At 42.3% G+C, this 19,930-nt stretch overlaps 1 protein-coding gene across 3 annotated transcripts; it reads left to right on the top strand.

Moving 5' to 3' along the window:
- The first annotated feature begins 108 nt into the window (after positions 1 to 108).
- Positions 109 to 19,332, top strand: TAF5L (TATA-box binding protein associated factor 5 like). 3 transcript variants are annotated; one of them, XM_021527140.3, is made up of 5 exons: positions 109 to 266; positions 4,315 to 4,459; positions 9,084 to 9,188; positions 11,594 to 12,318; positions 17,405 to 19,332. In XM_021527140.3, the coding sequence occupies exons 2-5, from the start codon at positions 4,318 to 4,320 to the stop codon at positions 18,200 to 18,202; spliced, it is 1,770 nt and encodes a 589-aa protein (XP_021382815.1). In that variant the 5' UTR covers positions 109 to 266; positions 4,315 to 4,317; the 3' UTR covers positions 18,203 to 19,332. The 3 variants fall into 3 exon arrangements, with proteins under 3 accessions (XP_021382815.1, XP_085431561.1, XP_021382814.1); XM_085575435.1 differs by lacking the exon at positions 109 to 266 and adding an exon at positions 379 to 514; XM_021527139.4 differs by lacking the exon at positions 109 to 266 and adding an exon at positions 775 to 914.
- Positions 19,333 to 19,930: the final 598 nt, after the last annotated feature.

Below are 19,930 nucleotides of genomic sequence, written 5' to 3'. Positions count from 1 at the left end.
GCCCATTGGCGGCCAGAGGGCGCTTGCGCGGCCGCGGCCCCGCTCCCGCCCGCCCCGGCGTGTGTCAGCCGGGCCATGGAGCGGCCGCCGCCGCCCGCCGGGCCCCGGGCAGCACCGGCCGCGCCACCGGCACCGGCCCGCAGGGGAGGCGGCAGCGGCGGCGCGCCCGCCGGCAGCGCCCGGCTCCGCTGGGTGCGGTGACAGCCCCGTCCGGCCGCGCCGGCCCCCGCCTGCCTCCCGCCGCCTCCCGCCGCCTGCGATGCTCAGTGAGTGGGTCCGGCCCGGGGCCGCGGCCCGGGCCCCGCTCGGGGGGGCGCGGGGGGCGGGGCCGGCGGCGGGATGGGGCCCGGGCGTCCCGCGGGCCGCCTCGTGGCGGAGGCCCGCAGGCCCGGCGCGGCTCCCGCAGGCCGGCGGAGGCTCCTCGGCACGGGCGCGGCCCTGGGGCAGCCCCGGCTGCGGACGGGGCCGGGCGCGTGGGGGCCTCTGGTCGTGATATCCTTCTTTCCCCAGGAAAGTGCGTGGGTTTAATGAGCGTCTTCTTGTCGCGCCATCTCTCTTCCCCCTTTTTTTTTTTTCCTCCTTTTTCTTTTTATTTTTTTTTTTCAATATTGACAGGAGAAAGCTTTAACTTTGGCGTCCCTTCAGCGAGCGCCCTTCGGCCCGCGGAGCAGCCGCAGGACGGGCGCGGGGCCCCGCAGGGCTCCCGGCCCGGTGCCCCCGTCAGGGCCCACGGGCGAGCAGCGCCCGGTCCGCGGCTCCGCTCGGCCCAGGAGGGGCCCGGGGTGGCGTGAAGTGGGTTGGAGGAAAGCGCGTCCCGCAGAGGACATCGGTGAAGCGCTGCTTGGCACCGACTTGTGGCCGCAGGGGGGCTGGGGGCAAACAGTGTGGAATTGGCAAAGCGTCATTCGTGGATGGTGAGCCAGATCTCTGTCCAAATGCAAATGGATTCCTGCTCTTTTAAAAATCACAGCTGTTCCCTCTCTGCCTCTTCACATGAATGCCACTGTTCAGGCAAAAGCCTTCTTCGTAGTTCCTGCTATCCTATTTCTCTATTTTGCACCACCACCGTGCTCTCCAAGTCAACTTGTCATGTTTACTTGCCTATTTTTGAGAATTACAGCTGCTGCATGTGCGACATCCCTTGGCTCTTAGTTTATGGTTATCTCCATATCAGTTTATCCTTATTTCGTTTATTCTGAAATTTTGTAAATTTCAGATTATCCTAATGTCGCAAAATTTAAAATTGAGACCTATTATTGTTGGTAGGCCCCATATTTCACCTGTGGTGATAAAGGATAAAAGATTATTTTTTGCTATTCACAACTGAGGCCTGAGACAGAGTTCTTATTAGAGAATATTCAAAAGATGCTTTTGTTTTATGCTTTTATTGGTTTGGGAGTTGGGTGTTTAATTTAGCTCTCTGATGCTTACACGTCTTTCCTCAGTCTGTTGGAAGAAAGAGACTGTTGTCCCAGTGTCAGGACAGGAATACAGAGTCTTTAAAAGCAGTGTTTCCAGTGCTAGTTTTAAAACTCTTTTTAGTATGTCTGTACTGGAATTATTTCAAGGCCGTGGAATCTGCCTAAACCTGTACCTGAAATGTAGCATAGGCGGGAAAATAATTTCCTTGGCCCAGTGCTTAATTCACAACTAATTTCCAGCCTTTCCAGGAAGGAGGAATTTGCAATGTGTTTTGTGTTATTAGCCTCTGCTCTGTTTTTTTTTTTTTTTCCCCAGTGGTTTTGGTTCCTCAAAAAAAAAAAAAATTACCTTAACCTTTTTTCAGTTCTCCAGTTTGAAACACTGCAGAAAATGCTGCACTGTAGCTCTGCATTCTCACAATTTGATCTTCCCTTATGTATTTTGCTTATCAGTAAAATTAGTTAATGGCATCAATATTTATTATTCTCTTTGGCTGTCTGAGGAGAATGAGACAGCTGGATAGCTGGGACTTCTGAACAATTGTTTCAAGCTTTATGCATTTTGTGAACAAGGAACTCTATATGCTTTCATCTTGTTACATATTTTGGAGATTATCCTCACTTATGAGAGCAAGAGTCTTAAAATTGACACAAAGTTAAAAATGGCAGGCTTGTCCTTTTATGCTTTTAAATTCTGCTTCAGTGACCTGTTGTGAATTGGTATATCTTGAGTCAGGCTGATGGCATTTTGGGAGGCCATCCTTCTGTTTATTTTATGATACACTCTAATTTTGATAAATGTCTCAATAAACAATATTTGTAGCAGTGTTGATTTTGCTCTTGCACTTTTCATGAATGCTTTTCCTGCCTTGGTGACATTGTTCTTTGTATGCTGAGCAAAGTGAAGGAAGAAGCAGAGAGCTGAAATTAGAGTATGGGTGACACCTGTGTCTGATGATAATGGGTGTTTCTTGATGAAGATGCATTTCCTTAAGGGAGTTCCTGTTGTGTCACCTGGAAGTAGGGAAAAAATCTTGAAATACTGCTGCTAACATCCTCTACTGTGACTGCAGGAGGGAGTGCATAGGGGTGCAAGAAGCTCTGAAGATTGCATAAATGCCTTGGTGTGGACCTGGACAAATCACTTGCACATGAGTCCATGCTGTTGGCTGAAATGCAGAAGAATGGTAACAATACATTGTGAAGCTTAGTTAAGGCTGTTTCTTAGGAAGGTGCCAAGTTGCTGGTCCATCCTTGTGTCCCACTCTACTTGGTGGTCTTGATAAGAGTTCTGTCTTTTCTACAGTTTCCAGCAGAAGTGTTACACTTGAGGCAGTGTCTCAGATATGACTTCATTAATTGCAGGGAAGATGAAAAGGAAGTTTGCTTTTGGAGTGAAAGAAGGTGTTGAAAACTTTATTTTAATGGCTCTATCTGGAAATGTTTTGAAAACTCCCCACCTGTTGCCCCTTCCCCACCCTCAACAGTTACTTAACCTGTGGAAACAAATGGGAATCTTTTTAAGGTTTTCACCCAAGCATTTGGGTTTGCAATTCTTCGTATTTGTTGAAGGTGAACTATTGCTGAAATCTTATCCTCATCCACTTGTACCTAACTCCACAAAAGGGTTCTTTTTCTAACAAGTGGAATAAGCACTAAAGTGTGCATGGGTATTAGGAAAAACTCATTTGTGTTTTTAAAGCTGTCCTTTTGGTAGAAATAATGGTTCTTACAAAGGAAGGAAAGGCATCCTTGTCTCTTTCAGAGAAGCTGTTTTTCATCAGATTTAGCTATTTAAACCAGGAAGCAGTAGCACTCAGGAAACATTGATGTCATTGGTATTGAGGCTGTAAGGTGTTGAACTATCTCCAGACAGGCTTTACCTGGTGTTGTGATAGGGGAAAAAAAAAAAAACAAACAAACAAAAAAAAAAAAAAAAAAAAAACCCAAAAAAAAAACCCAAAAAAAAAACTGTGGCTTAGTTTTGCTTTATTTAAAGCCTTTTAGGATATCTAAACTTTTGTGTAAACTTAATAGCTGTTGTGAAGGATTGGTGTAGACAGCGACTACCCAAATAGCAAGGAAGCTATTGCATTCATCTTACTGAGGTTCCTTTATTACAAGCCAGGGGCTAAAAGGTAGCATAGGGCTCATCTTGATTATGAGGTACTTCCAAGTGGTGTTTGTGAGGATGGGTTCCTAAATAAATATTTTAAAAAGCCCTTCAAAAGATTCTTTTTGTTTCAAACTTTTGTAAGAGGGATGCCTGGATAGGTCAAGCCAAATGATAGATAAAGCTCTGCTTTTAATTTCCCTCTTTTTTTTTTCCTGGAACCTATCTCAGTGAAGTGCCAGAAGTCTGGCTCTAACCTTTAAATTCAGCCAATAAGCTTTTGCTTCTTGAACTCCCCAAATAGATTTGATGTATAAAGAATTATGTTTCCAAAATTTCCATATTTGTATGTTAATTTCTCATTCCACTGAACCTTCTGGAAGCTTTTTTTGTTGGTTGGTCAAGCAGAGCAACCAGAAAATGACTGAAGAGTACTCAGACTGCTGCTGTCAAAATTCAAGGAGGAGATATAACTCCCTTTTTATGAGCTGTTTTTAACAAAAATGTTTCAGTTCACCATTGCAGTTTTAGTCAAGAATCCCCAAAACTATTCTTGATTCCTCTGTGAATTAGTAGAATTAGGCAAAATATCTTCCGGTATCTACAAAATATCTGAGTCTGGCCATAGTACTGGGAGGCAAATCCTGGAAGGTTCTGTTTCATATCTCAGCAACAAAAATGCAAAGAGGTTTGTTTTCTATCAGTACCGATGCAGCTACAGTCTAAGCTGATCTCAGCCTACCCTGTAAGGATCTCATCACCTCTTTCTTTCCTTTTGAGGTCATGAAACGCGTACGCACAGAACAGATTCAGATGGCAGTGTCCTGCTACCTCAAGCGCCGTCAGTATGTGGACTCAGAAGGTCCCCTAAAACAAGGGCTGAGGCTGTGTCAGACTGCTGAAGAGATGGCAGCTAATCTCACAGGTAATCCTATCGTATTTTCCATGACTACTTCTTGGCAGAGTTGTGAGCACGTGTGCTGGCAGCTATATGAATTTGTCTGTGCATGTGGACATTTCTCCTTTTGAAATGAAGAAAATTCTCACTGTTAAGTTTGTGTGAATTATGAACTTCTGAAGAATGAAAATGTGGGTGAAGTGTAACAAGATGACATTTGTAATCAGTGAAACATCAGGCTGAAATACCAGGCTGAGGGTAGTGGAAAATACATCTGGTTTATCCCAAATACATGAAGTCTGGTGAGTAGTGGTGCTTTGGAATGGAAGGGAGAAGAACCTAGATGAGAAAGGAAGTAGAAGCAGGAAATTCTGTTGTACCTTTGTACTTCAGCAGAGTTATATCATATGAATTTAAAGTGATAATGCTGTGTCTTTTTCTGACATAGTCAGCCTTGTAGTTATGAGGAGTCTGCTCTTGTCATTTGGGGAAAAAACCCAAAACCTTGAGTAGATGAAAAAAAGCATGCAGGGAGATAAAACTTTCTTCTCTTTCTTAAAGACACTTGAATCCTGCCACACAGCTTGCTTTCCAAATTTTGTCTGTGACAGTTGTCATTGTAAGTATTATTTTTGTTTCAACAAACTCTGCTGCTGCTTGAACACATAGAAGTATTGGAAGGATGAAAGCTATGTGGACTATACAGAGATTAAATTTACTTGTAAAAGTAAGAGAAAATACTGGGCTGATATTTTGGGTAAAAAAGCAAGGAGAAACTTTTTTTTCTCAATGAAACAGCTTAGATTATGGCAGTGTCTCAGACAAAGGGGAGTGATGGAGTTGCTTGTAATATGACTTAATTTGACAAAATATTAATAGCTAAATAACTGTGTTTGTGGCTAGATAAGGCTGGATGCAGGAACAGGTAACATACTCTAAAGGAATACCTTTAGAGTATTTTACCATAGTTAACCATCGAAAGATGAGTGACTTGTAGGTCAATGTCCAGGAAGACTCCCTCAGTGATCTGGAGGAAACTGGGCAATATTTCATTATTAAAATCATAGTACTTTTCATTTCCTTGCTTTTTTCAGCCTAACTATCAGAAGTTTATTGAAATCCCTGAAAAAGTACTGGGGAAGATGGAGAAAGGATGAAACCAAAGTAAACTGCAGAATTGTTTTTCAATGGGAGATTTTTTTGTGAGAAGTGGGTAGAAACATCTGTGTTAAAACATGCTCAGAATGTGATGCCAGCCATATGAGGAAGACACAGAAGTGTCTGAAATAATGAAGATGAACTGGATTACAAGCCCTTGCATGAGCATGTGGCCTCATGCAGAAAAAAAAATACTTCTATAAAGAGTTTGAATGAATGTGTTACATTTTGTATTTTCTACTGAACTTCCATGAAATATTACTAAATTTCATGTTAGTCTCTATCCTCTTGCCAGTGCATGGGTTTTGTGGATGGTCATTGAGAATTTAGTCATCAGTTTTCATTAGAAGGGAAAATGGGCTGCTCACGTATTCAACTGCTTACTACTTCTTGTCAGATGCGCTTGCAGTGAGCTGTCAGTAAGCATGCTGCAGTTTCATCAGTGACTGTTAGAAAAGTAAGCCCGAGCTTGTTACTTAATCTGACAACTGATGCTGAAAATACTTTCTGCTGCAGTCATCTTGGTTTTGTGAACTGAGTAAAAACTGAGCAGATTGTAAAGCTTGCAGCGCTTTATGTTTGGGAAATTAATCAAATGTGTTTTTCTGAAGATGTTTTTGCTTCTTCCTTAGCAAAGCTCACCTTGTTTTTTATGTTCAGCTTTCTTGTTTGACTTTTAAATTAACTAGCCTGTGTGAATGGGGGACTTGGAGGGGACCTCAGGAGATGATCTGGTCCAGCCTTTTCTGTGGGAGAGGGAGCCCAGATGAGATTATCTAGAATTCTGTCCAATTATATCTGCAGTAAAATAGCACAGAGCTTCCTTGTGATTATCCCATATTTCTCTAAAAAACAAGGACAATGTGTGAGGACAGAGTGAGTGACCAAGGAAAGGTTCCTCTAATACTGCCCATAGCATTGTTAGCATATATGACTAGCTGAAATAATGTACCGTTATACATCATCACACTCATCTAAAATAGGAATCAGTTGCTGTTACACAACGTTTACAGTAGCCCCACATTTGTTAGCTGGAAGCAATTATGCTGGTAGCCAACACACGAGACCAGGAGGGTACTGTCCATATCCCTGAGTTAGGAGTGAGTTCCTTTGCATTTCCTATCAGGTTGCATAGCTGGCTGCACTTAATTGGCTGTGGAGGAGCAGATATTTCCAATTGATGTTCTTATGACCACTGGGGAATGTGGAAAAGAAACTGCTGGTAGGTTTATTAAAATATGAGAAAAATATAGCCAGTGTTTTATTTCTACCAGGTGGAAAATGTGCATGAAATTTTACTCTTGTTTTGGAATCAGTTGACTTCTTGATCCTTTTTGCAGTTCTCATTGGTTTAAAGTTTTCAGAAGGCAAAGAATTAGAATTTGTTAGAGCTGTCTGGTATGTAGAGTTCATTTACCATTTGCTGGATGGGAATGAGTTCTAGTATCATTACTGAAAAAATAGGCCATAATGGTTGCCCAGTCAGGCAACCTGTTTCAGGACAGGTAGACAAAGATGATACTCCACTTTCTGAATCATGATGTACACCTTAATTTTGGAACTAAGTTGCTTATGCAGAGGAAGTCGTGGCCTGGAGAAAATATCTCAAAGTTGATTGCATAGCATGAACAAGGTGGCAGGCCATTCCCATTCATGCAGACATGAGGCCACCAGATCTCTGTCAAGAGTTGACTCTTACATGTAATCCTGTGATAGCATAAGAGACAGGCCCTCATATTTCTGCATTTCTTGGCTTTTACAAAGAGTTGTATGGGTTGCGTTTGAAACGGTCACTAAGTATTGAGTTACTATGTGTACATACATGCAGTTTACTTTCTCATGCTGAAGATTGATTATATTCAATTTTACATCCAAATAGAAGAGCTTTTCACTTTAGATATTGAGTAGTACCAGTATGTGAATGTGAAGTTCTTACCATCTTTGAGTTTCCGAAGCAGCCAGGCTGTAGAAAGCTCCAGTGTAGCTGTGCAACTTTCAGCAAGTTATATTCATTTATATCTGAACTCATTTAAAAATGAGATGGTATCATATTGATGCTGGAATCTGGTTTTGTTTTGGTTTAGTTTTTTTTCCCCAAGAGAGGATGATGAGCTCAGCCCATCTCTCTATTTCAAGAGCTGAATTCACCTTGCCAAACATACCTCATGTATTTACCCAAGCTGAAGGAAGGTAAACCTGTGTCTTACCAGAGAGAAAGAGAGAGAGGAGCGGGGGAAGAATAGTGACAGGCTGCCTGTGTACCATGTGCTGATCTCTTGCTAACTAGAGGCATTGAGATGAGCTGGAGACTGGCCTATCTCTCTTCAGCGTGTGAACATTTGATAGTGTTGTTTATAGACTTCCAGGGCTGTCAGACTTGTGCCTCTGTGCATGAGCCAAATGCTGGAACAAAACACCTCCCAATCAATCAGGAGTAGAAAGGCAGAGGATGGAAAGTGGTGCAGGGCAAGGAAGACTGAAATGAATTGAAGTGAAAGTAATAAAAATAAAGGGTTTGGAGGGAACAAGAGTTATGATTTGAAGAAAAAAAAAATCAGAAAGGAAAATAGTGAAACTCTTTGCCTTCTTGTGCTCTATTTAGAGCAGCAGAACTTGGGTTTCTAATCACTGGTATTTGCATGTGCTTGGGGTTTCTTGGTGCATGTCTATAAACTTGCACAAAGTCCCCTGTGAATTCCAGGCCATTAGCAGAACAGCAGAGGTTTGGTGCCAGAGAAGGAGAAGCCAATTCCCTTTCTAAACAGTTCAGAACCACTTTTTCGAGAGTCTGGTTCTGCAAAACAGTTTAGCACGGTCTGAGGAGACTGTAACAGCTGTGTTTGTGGTCAGTTGTCAGCTCCCCCTTAACCTAAAATTCTCAGGGAGGAGGGCACATTTTGGTAAAACATTACCAAGTGTTTACTTAGAGATTCAGTTTTCTCCACCACCTCTGTGAGACTTAATAAATTATAATGCTTTTAATTTGTTGTAAATTATAATGACTGGGATGAGAAATTTGAGAATCTGAAGTATTGTCACTTTAGACCTATTTATGATGGTTGCTGGGACTCACTGAAAAAGAAACTATACTTTGGAGCAAAGTTGTATGCTGCTTTTCTCATCTTTATTGAATGTAAAGTTGCAAAACCACAGTTGTAAAACTTATGAGGAGTCTGTAATGGTTGTTACACTGAATTTCTTGGGAATTTATGGTTGTATTTGAAAACCTGAAAATGTGTTCTGGGTGGAAGAGGTGAGTTGCTGAGATTTTTAGGGTGGGTTTTGGCTTTCAGTGTATTTTCTCCTTCATGCTCTGTCTAGGTGGTTAATGCCATGTTTAGATGTTTTGGACTATGTCATACTTGAATGGTTTGAAAGATGAAATGTCATATGAGTGGCTGCATACATTGGATTTTATGAGAAGCTTTGTTTTCAGACACACGTGTAAAAATCCTTAAATCCTTATGTATGTTTTGCTTTTTTTATTTCACAGTCCAATCTGAGTCTGGTTGTGCCAACGTCGTGTCTGCAGCTCCCTGCCTGGCGGAGCCACAGCAATATGAAGTACAGTTTGGAAGATTACGCAATTTTCTGACAGGTAAATTGAGAAGCATGGAAGAAAACTGACTTTTTTTGTCATTTTATTGAGTAAAGGGCAATACAGTAAAATTCAAAATCATATCTCTAATAATGTTTTGATTTCTAGTTTTGAGATTTCAACTAAAATAGAAGTATGTTTTCTTTTTTTGGTTGTTTTCTATGTGCTGAATAGCTTTGAGTTTTGTAGATGGCTGGCTTTTGCCTTTTCTTCTTCAAGCATTTGCCCTTTGTAGGTCTTCTAGGCAACACCATATTTACATAGGACAGGAAGGAAAATCAGTGTTTTTTGTGAAAGGCAAGTAACTGAGAAAAGACTGTAGCTCTCTGTTGCATCCTAGTTTAAGGCTTTATTTTTATCCGTAATTGGCTTGTTCTCATGATGGTCTGGATTTCCAAGGGAGAACGTGTTCCCATAAATTTAGGTGTACTGGCTTTGAGACTGGAGCAATACAGCAAGGTAAAATAGTTTGTACTCTGTACTGATGCAGAATACAAATAATGATTTAATTTTTATATAATTATTTTATAATTTTTTTAACAAGTACTCTTGGGAGTGTCCTTATTTCTTTTATAAGTCACTCACATAGGAAGAAGAAAGGAGATAGAATTTTTAAAGAATAGTACCAAGGAAAGTGAAGTTGTCACACACAATATTTGTCCAGTGTATGGATTTGGTCCCAGTGTGAATAACATCAGGATTATTATTTCTGATAGTTTTGGAAGGGAAAGGAGCAGGAAAGCAAAGGCAGCAAATAGTGAATTCTTGGCACCTTGTCATCTACAGCAGTCCAATACCTTTGCACTTCAGTATTTTAAGTAAATCCTTATGGTTTAATAAATTTTTAGAAGTACGATAGCTCTGTTCAGTGCTTGGTGAAGTGCTTGCTTAATGCTTGATGAAGTGCTAGGTTTTGGTGTTTGGGTTGACAGCTTTCATCATTTGCCTTGCAGCAGCTTGCCTGTTGTCCTTCCACTGAGCACCTCTGAGAAGAGGCTGGCTCCTTTTCCTGTGTAATGTCCCACTGAGTACTGAAGGCAAGCAATTGAATACCCCCTTATTCTTCTAGACAGACCAAGCTCCTGTAACCTCTTCATATGTTCCTAGGGAACATTTTCTTTGTTCCTGTTTCTGCCAGCTTCCCATCTCTTCCCTTTTTCCCCTACTGCAAAGAGAGGTCCTTCCCTTTGTTTCTTTTTTGGACTAGTGCACCTGGAGGAAAAAAGAAACTCGCTGACTGCTTAGAGCTTGTATTACATGCAGACCACTGTTTTCACGGATTTTGGCCCAGTTTCAGTGGGACATGAAGAAGAGTGATGCTCAAGTATGCAAATATGTATGCACACTGCATATACACTGCACACCATGCATACTCTGTAGCTACTCCTGTAGAAATGAGAGGCACAGTATGGACTAGAGAAAGTCTGGAAGAGTGTTCAACACAAAGGAAAAAATAACCTAATGAGAAGGGAGAAAAGAGAACATGCATTGGTGAGTGGCAGGAGGGAAGAGCATGTTCAAAAGCAGCAATGCGTTTTGAGGATCAGCAAATGTTTGAGGATCAGCAGTGCCTGTTTGTTTTCCATTAATTTGGACCATTTGTTCCTGTGGTAGTAACTCATTGTGGCCCTGTTTGTTGCTATGGTGTTCGGCAGGCTCCACTCCTCCAGCTCCCTGCAGCTGGCAAGCAGCCCCAGAGAAGCTGGGGAAGGAGGGGTGGAGCTGTTGCGCAGATCAGCCTCTGCAAGGTACAGCACAGCCTAATCGGGGTTTGTTACACTGTGTACTAGGAATTACTGCTGCGATCTGCCTTGGCAGAGAGAGAAAAGCATGTACATGAGCAGGCACAAAAATAAAACAAGGGCACAGCATATTGCAGTACATTTTGGAAACTGTATCTTCCTGAAGACAAATCAGTTCCATCCAAAGCACCACACTTAGGTTTTACTGAAGCTGAGAAAAAAAAGCTCAGGCCAGACAAGCTAGGTAAATAATTTTGGCTTAAACACTTAAAGTACTCTTTTAAATACAATTAATACATTTTTAAAGTTTATTTGTCACAATAAACAAAGGGTACAAAGATCATATTTTTTATTTTGAAATAAATGGGGGAAATTCAACTATCATGTATTTTATGAGGTGGTATATTATTAGTTGTCCCACACCTGAAAAGGGTTTTGAAATACCTGCATTTTGTTCTGACAAGGTATCTCACTGATGTGGCAATCTCTACTGTACCTCCTTTAGGTGACAGAAGAAGTTTGCTTAGATGTGCCAACAAACGTCTCTTTTTGCTTGCTTTCTGATGGCACTGTCAAGGCTTTCTCAGTAGTCATCCTCTTTTATTCCCAGTGGGAAGTGGTTTGAAAAGTCATTCAAAGTTTGTTGTTGTGTTCTTTATATAGATTCAGATTCTCAGCACAGCCATGAAGTGATGCCTCTTCTGTATCCCCTCTTCGTCTACCTCCATCTGAACATGGTCCAGAATGGCCTAAAAAGCACAGTGGACAGTTTTTACAGCCGCTTCCATGGCATGTTCTTGCAGAATGCCAGCCAGAAGGATATCATTGAACAGTTGCAGACTACCATGACTATTCAAGATATCCTGTCCAACTTGAAGCTCCGGGCCTTTCTGGACAACAAATATGTCATCCGCCTTCAAGAGGACAGCTACAACTACCTTCTTCGCTACCTCCAAAGTGACAACAACAACGCCCTGTGCAAAGTCTTGACCTTGCACATTCACTTGGATGTGCAGCCTGCCAAGAGGACTGACTACCAGCTCTATGCTGGTGGGAGCTCCTCACGCAACGAGAGCAACGGCCTGGAACCCAGTGATGTGCCAGCTTCCATTCTGCAGAATGAGGCAGCGCTGGATTTACTGCAGGACAGCATTAAACGTGTCAAGGATGGGCCCCCTTCCTTAACCACCATCTGTTTCTATGCCTTCTATAACACAGAGCAGTTGCTGAACACTGCAGAGATTTCACCAAATAGCAAGCTGCTTGCTGCTGGGTTTGATAATTCATGTGTGAAGCTGTGGAGCCTGCGCTCCAGGAAGTTGAAATCTGAGCCCCACCTTGTTGATGTATCCCGCATCCGTTTGGCTTGTGACATCCTAGATGAGGAGGTTTGGATACCCTTTTTTCCTCCCTTCTTCCCCTTCTGCTGATTTGCTTTGAATACGGATTGTTGAGTATGTAGTAATGTCTTAGGGAACTCTGAGACTGTTGCACAACCTGTCTGCCTTGATGCAGAGATTTTATAACCTACTGTCATCCTTGTTCTTCTCTGCAGTGGTTGTAAATGCTAAATTCAGGTGTAATCAGTCTGTGCTTAGGTCATAGTTTGTTAGTCCTGAGTGCTGGTCCCTCTCCTGCAGCTGTCTTTGAACAAATGACAGTAGAGAGGAAACCCAGAAAGGACAGGTGACTAGAGTAGGCTCTCTTCCCTGAGGAGCATGGAGCCTTCTTTGGCATGGGAAGATGAAACAAGGCGATACAGGCAATGAAAACACTGTGCCAAATGAAAACTAGAAGGGAAGTAGCTCGGAACAACCAGGCAAAAGGGTGGAGAGAAGAGCAGCTAAACAGGAAGAAGAAAATATAGACAAAGTAAGGAAAGTGCTAAAGAAGTCTGATCAGATGCCTATGTGCAAAGCTGTATTTTGGGTATCACCTTAATTTGCCAGAGGTCAAGGGTTATGGAAGAATTATGCAAAATGCTAAGGAATCTGAAGTGTTGAAACTTTTTAGAGGCCTCCTATTCTTCCTCAGAGTGCTAAAGACAAGGACAGGATGTGTGTACCTTTACTTCACATGCAAAGCTAGCTGGCATTTTCTACTTGACTTTTTTCTGTTTCCCTTTCTAGTCACACTTTTCCTCTCCTCTCCACACAGCTGCCCAAGTAGCAACTTATATCTGGTTAGAGATCAAAATTTTGACTCTTCTGCTGTTTAATCACTCTTCTTCTAAAGAAAAAAAAGTAACTAATTTGTTCTTGTGTTGAGTGTTTATCAGGAGAGAGACAACCTTTTTTCCACTGTTTTTTCTTCTAAAAAATACTTAGTGGCAAAGTTCCATTTTATTTTGGAAGAGTGCTGAGAGCTTGGTGTATTTAGAGATCTCTGATTGGGGATTGGTTTGTTAAACAGCTTGAGAAAAGAGGCAGGCATCAAGGTGAGACAGCACAGCAGCATGTTCACTGCTTCCCAGGTTTGCCCTTTTTGCAGAGTGAGCAGGTAAGTGGGTCAGACTAGCCCAAAATAGAGCTATGACTTGTTTTCATTATAAACTGCAAGAGTTCATAGGGCATAGTGACTGTATATTGCCCATCATGGAAGCCAAATGTCAGCAACCTGCAACAGAGGAGGATTTGTCTGGTAAATCAGCAGGTCACCTTCTTTGGCTTGGACTGTGGAAAAATGAGATACTGCCAGGTTATCAGGAGTGTATTAGCTTTCTTTGGCATGTAGTCGTAGACTTGGCATTGTACACATTTTAGGAGTCTGCCATGGAATCCTGAATGCTCATGGTTTATGGTGGCTAGTTGATGTTTTGTGCACAGGTCTAAAGCCAAAAACTGGTCAAAAACCAGCACAGATCAAAGTCATCATTGCCCTGAATAATATCCACCACTGACAAAACAAACAGTGACCTGAGCAGGAGTTCAGAATTGAGGGAGGCTACCAATATCAGCCTGAGCACCTGATTACCAAATGCAAATGAAAGCCCCTAGACTACAAAGAGATGAATTCAGATATCTGGGAGCCCTAAGTGGACTGGCACAGGCACCCACAGCGTTGCAGGTGGGAACAGGCCAGCAATTGCCTTGATGCCATGCAAGAGGAAGCCAAATATACCGAGACCAAACCAGACTACCTTGACTGGGCTGCAGCTCAGTGTGAGCAGGGGCTGTATTTCAGATTGTCACTGCAGTGTGATCAGTGCAATTCACAGGGATGAAGCTGATACAGACTTTGACGAAGAACAAAAATTCTGAATCTGCTTTGACATTTTTTCTGTGAGTCCTATAAAATAACTTATGAGAATGTTAAAATTTGTTTTGGTTGATTTCTGTATTGCATAATTAGCTTTGGATAATGTATTTAAATAGTAATGCATTAAATAAGTAGTCTTCAGCCTGGTCTTTTATTTTCTGCAAGGAAACAGATCTTTCCTTTTATGCAGTCACAAAGGTCTAAAATCAAGCTAGTTTCAGTGAATGTTGTTCAGGGTGGCACTAAAGCTACTCTGTTGGGTTTAATTCTTCTTGTGAAGGGGTCTGTGTATATATGTATGTAAAAGAGGTTGAAATTTAGCAAATGTGTTAGAACAACAGTTTTTTCCTAGTCCATGTGAAGTCTTTGTGTCACTGAGGTCAAAATAATTTTCTAGGTATAGTTTTACTAAATTTTGCTCAGTGTGGTGCTGCAGTGTACTTCACTAGTGTAGTCTTTCTTCTTGCAAATAAGAGAGACTTACTATTTTGGATACAGTAATTCTGTTTCCTGTATAGTAGCATCTCACAAATGCCACTTTATTGTCCCTCTTACTTTGAGTCCAGTATAAAAATGGAGTTTTGTAGCTGTACAAATGGAAGTATTGTTTTTGTCTTTGCAATTTTACCATGTTCATTGCTGGTACTCCATAAATCAACATCAGAAAATAATGCTCTGTTCCAAACCACAATAGTGCCAGCCTTTAAATCCTGTGAAGACTAAGACTTGACCCCATTTAGCTCTGCTTCTAAAGTTCTGCTTTTAAGTGGCAGTAGTCCTTCAAGTGATAATGAGTGGGAATGATGCTGACACCTTGCTTGATGGCAGATGGGAGGGAATTCTGGAAGGAGCAGTAAAGAATATCTTGCAAAGAGAGCTGTCCTTCCTTATCATTCCATGCTAGGGTATCTCTGCTGTAGACAGATAAGAGGTCTTCCCTTTTGACAACTTAAGAGCAGTGCAGGATGAGAGAGATTATGACACCCAGGAAAACCTGTTACTTGTTAGGGAAAAAAAAAAAAAAAAAAGGGAGGAATGTGAGTTTATGATTTGTTTCTCTTTGAGGCTATCATTGTTGCTTTTTGAGGCTTGGTGGCTGCACTTGCAGCTGCCTTGCTAATCTGGTCAGCAGACTAACTTGGATAGGGAGGAAACTGAAAAATGTGGCGACTCAGAAGCATTATAGATGTACTGTTTTCAGTGAGCTATGACAGGAGTGTGCAGTTGTGCTAAGTGGGTGTCCAACAAAAAGATAAGATTTGCTACCTGTGACCATATAGGAGTGTGGGTTTCAACGCTGCAGAAGGTGTTGTCAAATCTCCTGGTACTGTAATACAAGGAGGGAAGAGGAGGTGCTTGCAGACAGCCATGTAGCCTTGTATTTAAATGCACAAAATTAAGTACTTGGACTTGCAAAATTTGCAGAAACTAGTACAATTACAGGCAGCTTGAATGGGCTTCCACTGGTTAACTTGTCAGGAATCTTATGGTCATAATTAAATAGTATAAAATGCTGCCGGTATCAGCCATTCTCCTTTAATGTGGCAACACAGCCTAGAGATGCTGTGGATTCCAGTAGGAAAGCAATTTGAATAAGAATGGTCCTTTTGCATGGCAGATCCTGCAGTTTCTGTTTGCCTCACCTCCATAGCAGAGAGGAAGTTGGCTTCCAGCCACATTATAAAGCTCCCATGGGTGCTGACTATGAAGAGAAGCAGCATTGCTAAAGATGGCTTGCTGCCTACTATGTAACATGCCGTTGAGATGGAGAAAGGCAAGGAGATGGCTAAGTCAGAGTTTGCTCACCTCCAGCGTGAAATTTGAAACCACTGGAGGAGAAGCACTTTCTGGGTTATTGTTAAGTCTGAAGCCAAACTGTCTGTGGGTCCTGAGGTTGGAGGTGGGGGCATGGGAGGTGGAGAGCTGCTTACAACACACTGACTCCTGCTGCTCTGACTTCTGCTGGTTGTCAACAGTCCAGCAGCCCTGGGGAGTTTGGTTTCCTCTCAGGGCAGGAAGTGCTCCTTCTGCAGGAAATGGGCCAGTTCAAATGATAAATGATAAAGGGGCTGCTTACAAACAAAAGGATGTCATGTTGAATTTGATGTGCAGAGATTGTCTGTGAATGAGTGTCACTGATTCAGTACTGAGGAAAAGTGTCTTCCTGACAGTCCCGAGGAAGGCTGGTCTCAAGCTGCTACACAGGTGTACCCCAAGCAAGAGTTAGTTATCTTGCACTGTCAGTGAGACCCCAGTTTGTCAAGCAAGGACACTTCTGAGATCTGTTGAAACCTGTGTAGTCTGTAGCCTTAGAGCGTCAAGAGGTGGTACCTGAGTAGGCTTTTAGAGACTCAGGAAATCTCCATCAAGAGATTCCTTTATCTCAGTTTACTGAATTAGTCTTTAAAAACAAAAGCCTTTACTTGTTGACTATCTGCCCTGGTACTTGAATTGGATAATTACAGGATGCAAAGGTTTTCCAGTGCCATCATTTTTGTGATTGTTCATTGTCTCCTACACCAAAATAGATACATTGGCCTAAATAAGCTGCATACATTTGCTATTCTTGAAGGCTGTTCAGGAAGGGTGAGGATGTGAAAGCATCCTGATGGAGCTTAGAGGGAGAAATTTATGTTAGCCTTGCTGCATTTCTGTTCACATGCGGAATTGAGAAAGAATGTTAAGCAGACAGCTTGTCAAATATCCTTTGTCTTTCCATCTCCTGCCTTTCGTTTAAGACATCTGTGCTTGTTTCCCTCTACTGTGAGATTCACTTCCAACAATGACCACACAAAAAGAGTAGATGCCAAGATCTGCATTCAACATCTTAGCCAAGTATTTTTAGTAGACTGGAGAGAGACTATGCATATATTTTTAGCAAAAGGAAAAATATCATCAAATATTTATTCCCCTCTGTGCCTGCAGTCTCTGGTTAAGATGCCTTCTGGACTGAGCATAAGGGTACCAAAATTAAAGAGAATGCCTTTATAGAAAGTCTTATCTCACCATCTCTTTCAGTATTCACTTGTAGCAAATGTACCAGCAATGTTTGTGTCTCAGAGTTGCACAAACTGTGCCACATCTAAAGTAAATAAAGTAAATTATCTTAATTCCTTCTGTATTAACACCCTCCTGGTTTCCTCATGGAGGATTTTATATTTGTTGAATGGATAAACATGCTTTCCTTCCTTGTTCCTTTTTCTTCTTCTTGACCAGGAGGAAGAGGATGACAACGCAGGCACGGAAATGAAGATCCTGAGAGGACACTGTGGACCTGTGTATAGCACAAGGTTCCTTTCAGACAGTTCAGGACTCTTATCTTGTTCTGAGGACATGTCCATCAGGTACTGGGACCTCGGAAGCTTTACAAACACTGTGTTGTACCAAGGACATGCCTATCCTGTCTGGGATTTGGATATTAGCCCCTGCAGCCTGTACTTTGCCAGCGGTTCCCACGATCGCACTGCAAGGCTCTGGTCGTTTGATCGGACGTACCCACTGCGAATATACGCGGGCCATTTGGCGGACGTGGACTGCATCAAGTTCCACCCCAATTCCAACTACTTAGCAACGGGCTCCACGGACAAAACCGTGCGCCTGTGGAGCACTCAGCAGGGCAACTCAGTGCGGCTTTTCACCGGGCACCGGGGCCCTGTGCTGGCACTCGCGTTTTCCCCCAACGGTAAGTACCTGGCATCAGCAGGTGAAGACCAGCGGCTGAAGTTGTGGGACTTGGCATCAGGAACTCTTTACAAAGAACTGAGGGGGCACACAGACAACATAACCAGCCTTACTTTTAGCCCTGACAGTAGTTTAATTGCTTCAGCATCGATGGACAATTCAGTTCGGGTCTGGGACATTCGGAACACTTACTGCAACGCTCCTGCAGATGGGTCTTCCAGTGAACTGGTTGGTGTATATACCGGACAGATGAATAATGTACTGAGTGTACAGTTTATGGCCTGTAATCTTCTTCTAGTGACTGGAATTGCACAAGAAAATCAGGAACATTAATTTTGCTTTTTGTCTTAGGGAAGCGGGTGGGTGTCTTGTATACCAGAGTCCATTGCAAACTGAGCTTACTGACTGTGAAACACTTCTCTTCCTCTGCCCCCTTGAAGGGCCTGTTCAGAGTGATGCAAATGCTTTAAGACGTCGCAAAAATGCCTGTGCTATTGAACAGAATAACGAAAAAAAGGAGGATTGATGAAAATACGCATTCTAATTTTGTACTTTTAGGAATGGGGAAAAGGGGAGTAAATCCAGTAACTTGGGGAAACTGAAAGCCTGGCCCAGACAGGTGAAACTGCCAACCAGATAAGCTGGTGACCTGCACTTAAATATCATTCATTGATTGATGGGCACATCTTATCTACTGTTAATTTGGCTTGAGTGTGTGGAGAACTACTGGCCCAGTGGTTTTTGTTCTGTTTTGCTTTCCTGGTATTGCAGAGGACCAGCATTTTTAAGACCCTTCTATTAAAAGAACATTACGTATTTTCTACAGTGATAGTGGTCCTAAGTATTTCAGCTCCCTATAGCACTTCAGGAATATTTTGGACTAAAGTAGAAAATACCCTTGTTCTTTTTCAGTAAGGGCAAGGAAATCTGACCTCAGTTGGGGCCCATCTCTGCATTGTTCTTTGGATTTGGTTCCTGGTACTAGCTGTGATTATGTGTATTTATGTTCCATTAATTAGGAAATTTTCTGACTCTGGTTGCTCTGTGTTTTGAGGAAGGGAGGGCAGTGGGGACAGAGTGGTGGATTTAAGGATAACAAACAACTTGCCTTGTCTGGAGGGAGGGCACCATAGAACGGAAACAGCCAAGTTTGGACTCCTAATGGAAACAGGGCATGGCAACCCACCACTGCACCTCACAGAAAGATTTCCATAAATGGAAGTGGGCAGCTGGGGAGAGGAGGATGGGGAGAAACACACGAAGTGACATGGGAAAAAATAGTATTACTAAATTATTGTGTGTACACAGAGGCAGCTCTGCCAGTGTTGGATTTTTCTCAAATGTTGCAATACCAGTTTCATGAACATTTTGTGAGATAAATCATCAGCATTTACAAGGATCTGCAGAAAAAGCACGTTCTAGTTTGTCATTTGGAGAGATTAAATATTTCTGCTTTCTGGAAAGAGTTATTTTGTATTTTGTTTTCTATTAAAAGCATTTAGTTTAAAAAGAAAAATAAAAATTGTTTGGTCCCTTTCTGGGAAGTTTGCTCTGACTTGTATGAGAAGAAGAGGGCAGCAGCTTCCCTTACACTGCATGAGACAGACCTACTTGAAGGCTGAGTCTGGTGGCCTTGGTCACTTGGTGCTGTTTTGATGTTACCCTACTTGCTTGCCACAGAGCTGATGGGACACATCATGGAGTGGGATATCAATACCGACCTACTATTGTAGGTCAGCTGATATGTATGGGGAGGATCTAGGTACCCCCTGAGGTTAACACTGTGCACCAGAAGGCCTCATTCTGTAGCACTACATAACCTTTACTTTGTAGTTTGATCTGTCAAAATGCCTCTTTCAAGCAGATGTGTTCTGGACAGGCTGTGGGTATTAAATGATAATTCCCATCAGATTCCCTCAGCCCTTCCAGATTTTAATGATAAACAACTCACAGTTGCCTTTTTATTTTATTGTGTATTTACAAACCAAATTTTTACCAGAAAAGTGTTTGACCTTTCTGACATTAACACCAGCATGTGCTGTGGCTCAGTGCTGGGAGTAG

The sequence above is a fragment of the Lonchura striata genome, chromosome 3, assembly GCF_050655825.1.
Source record: "Lonchura striata isolate lonStrDom1 chromosome 3, ASM5065582v1, whole genome shotgun sequence".
Taxonomy (NCBI): domain Eukaryota; kingdom Metazoa; phylum Chordata; class Aves; order Passeriformes; family Estrildidae; genus Lonchura; species Lonchura striata.
The sequence above is the reverse complement of the archived record's forward strand: the minus strand, read 5'-3'. Positions and strand labels throughout refer to the sequence as shown.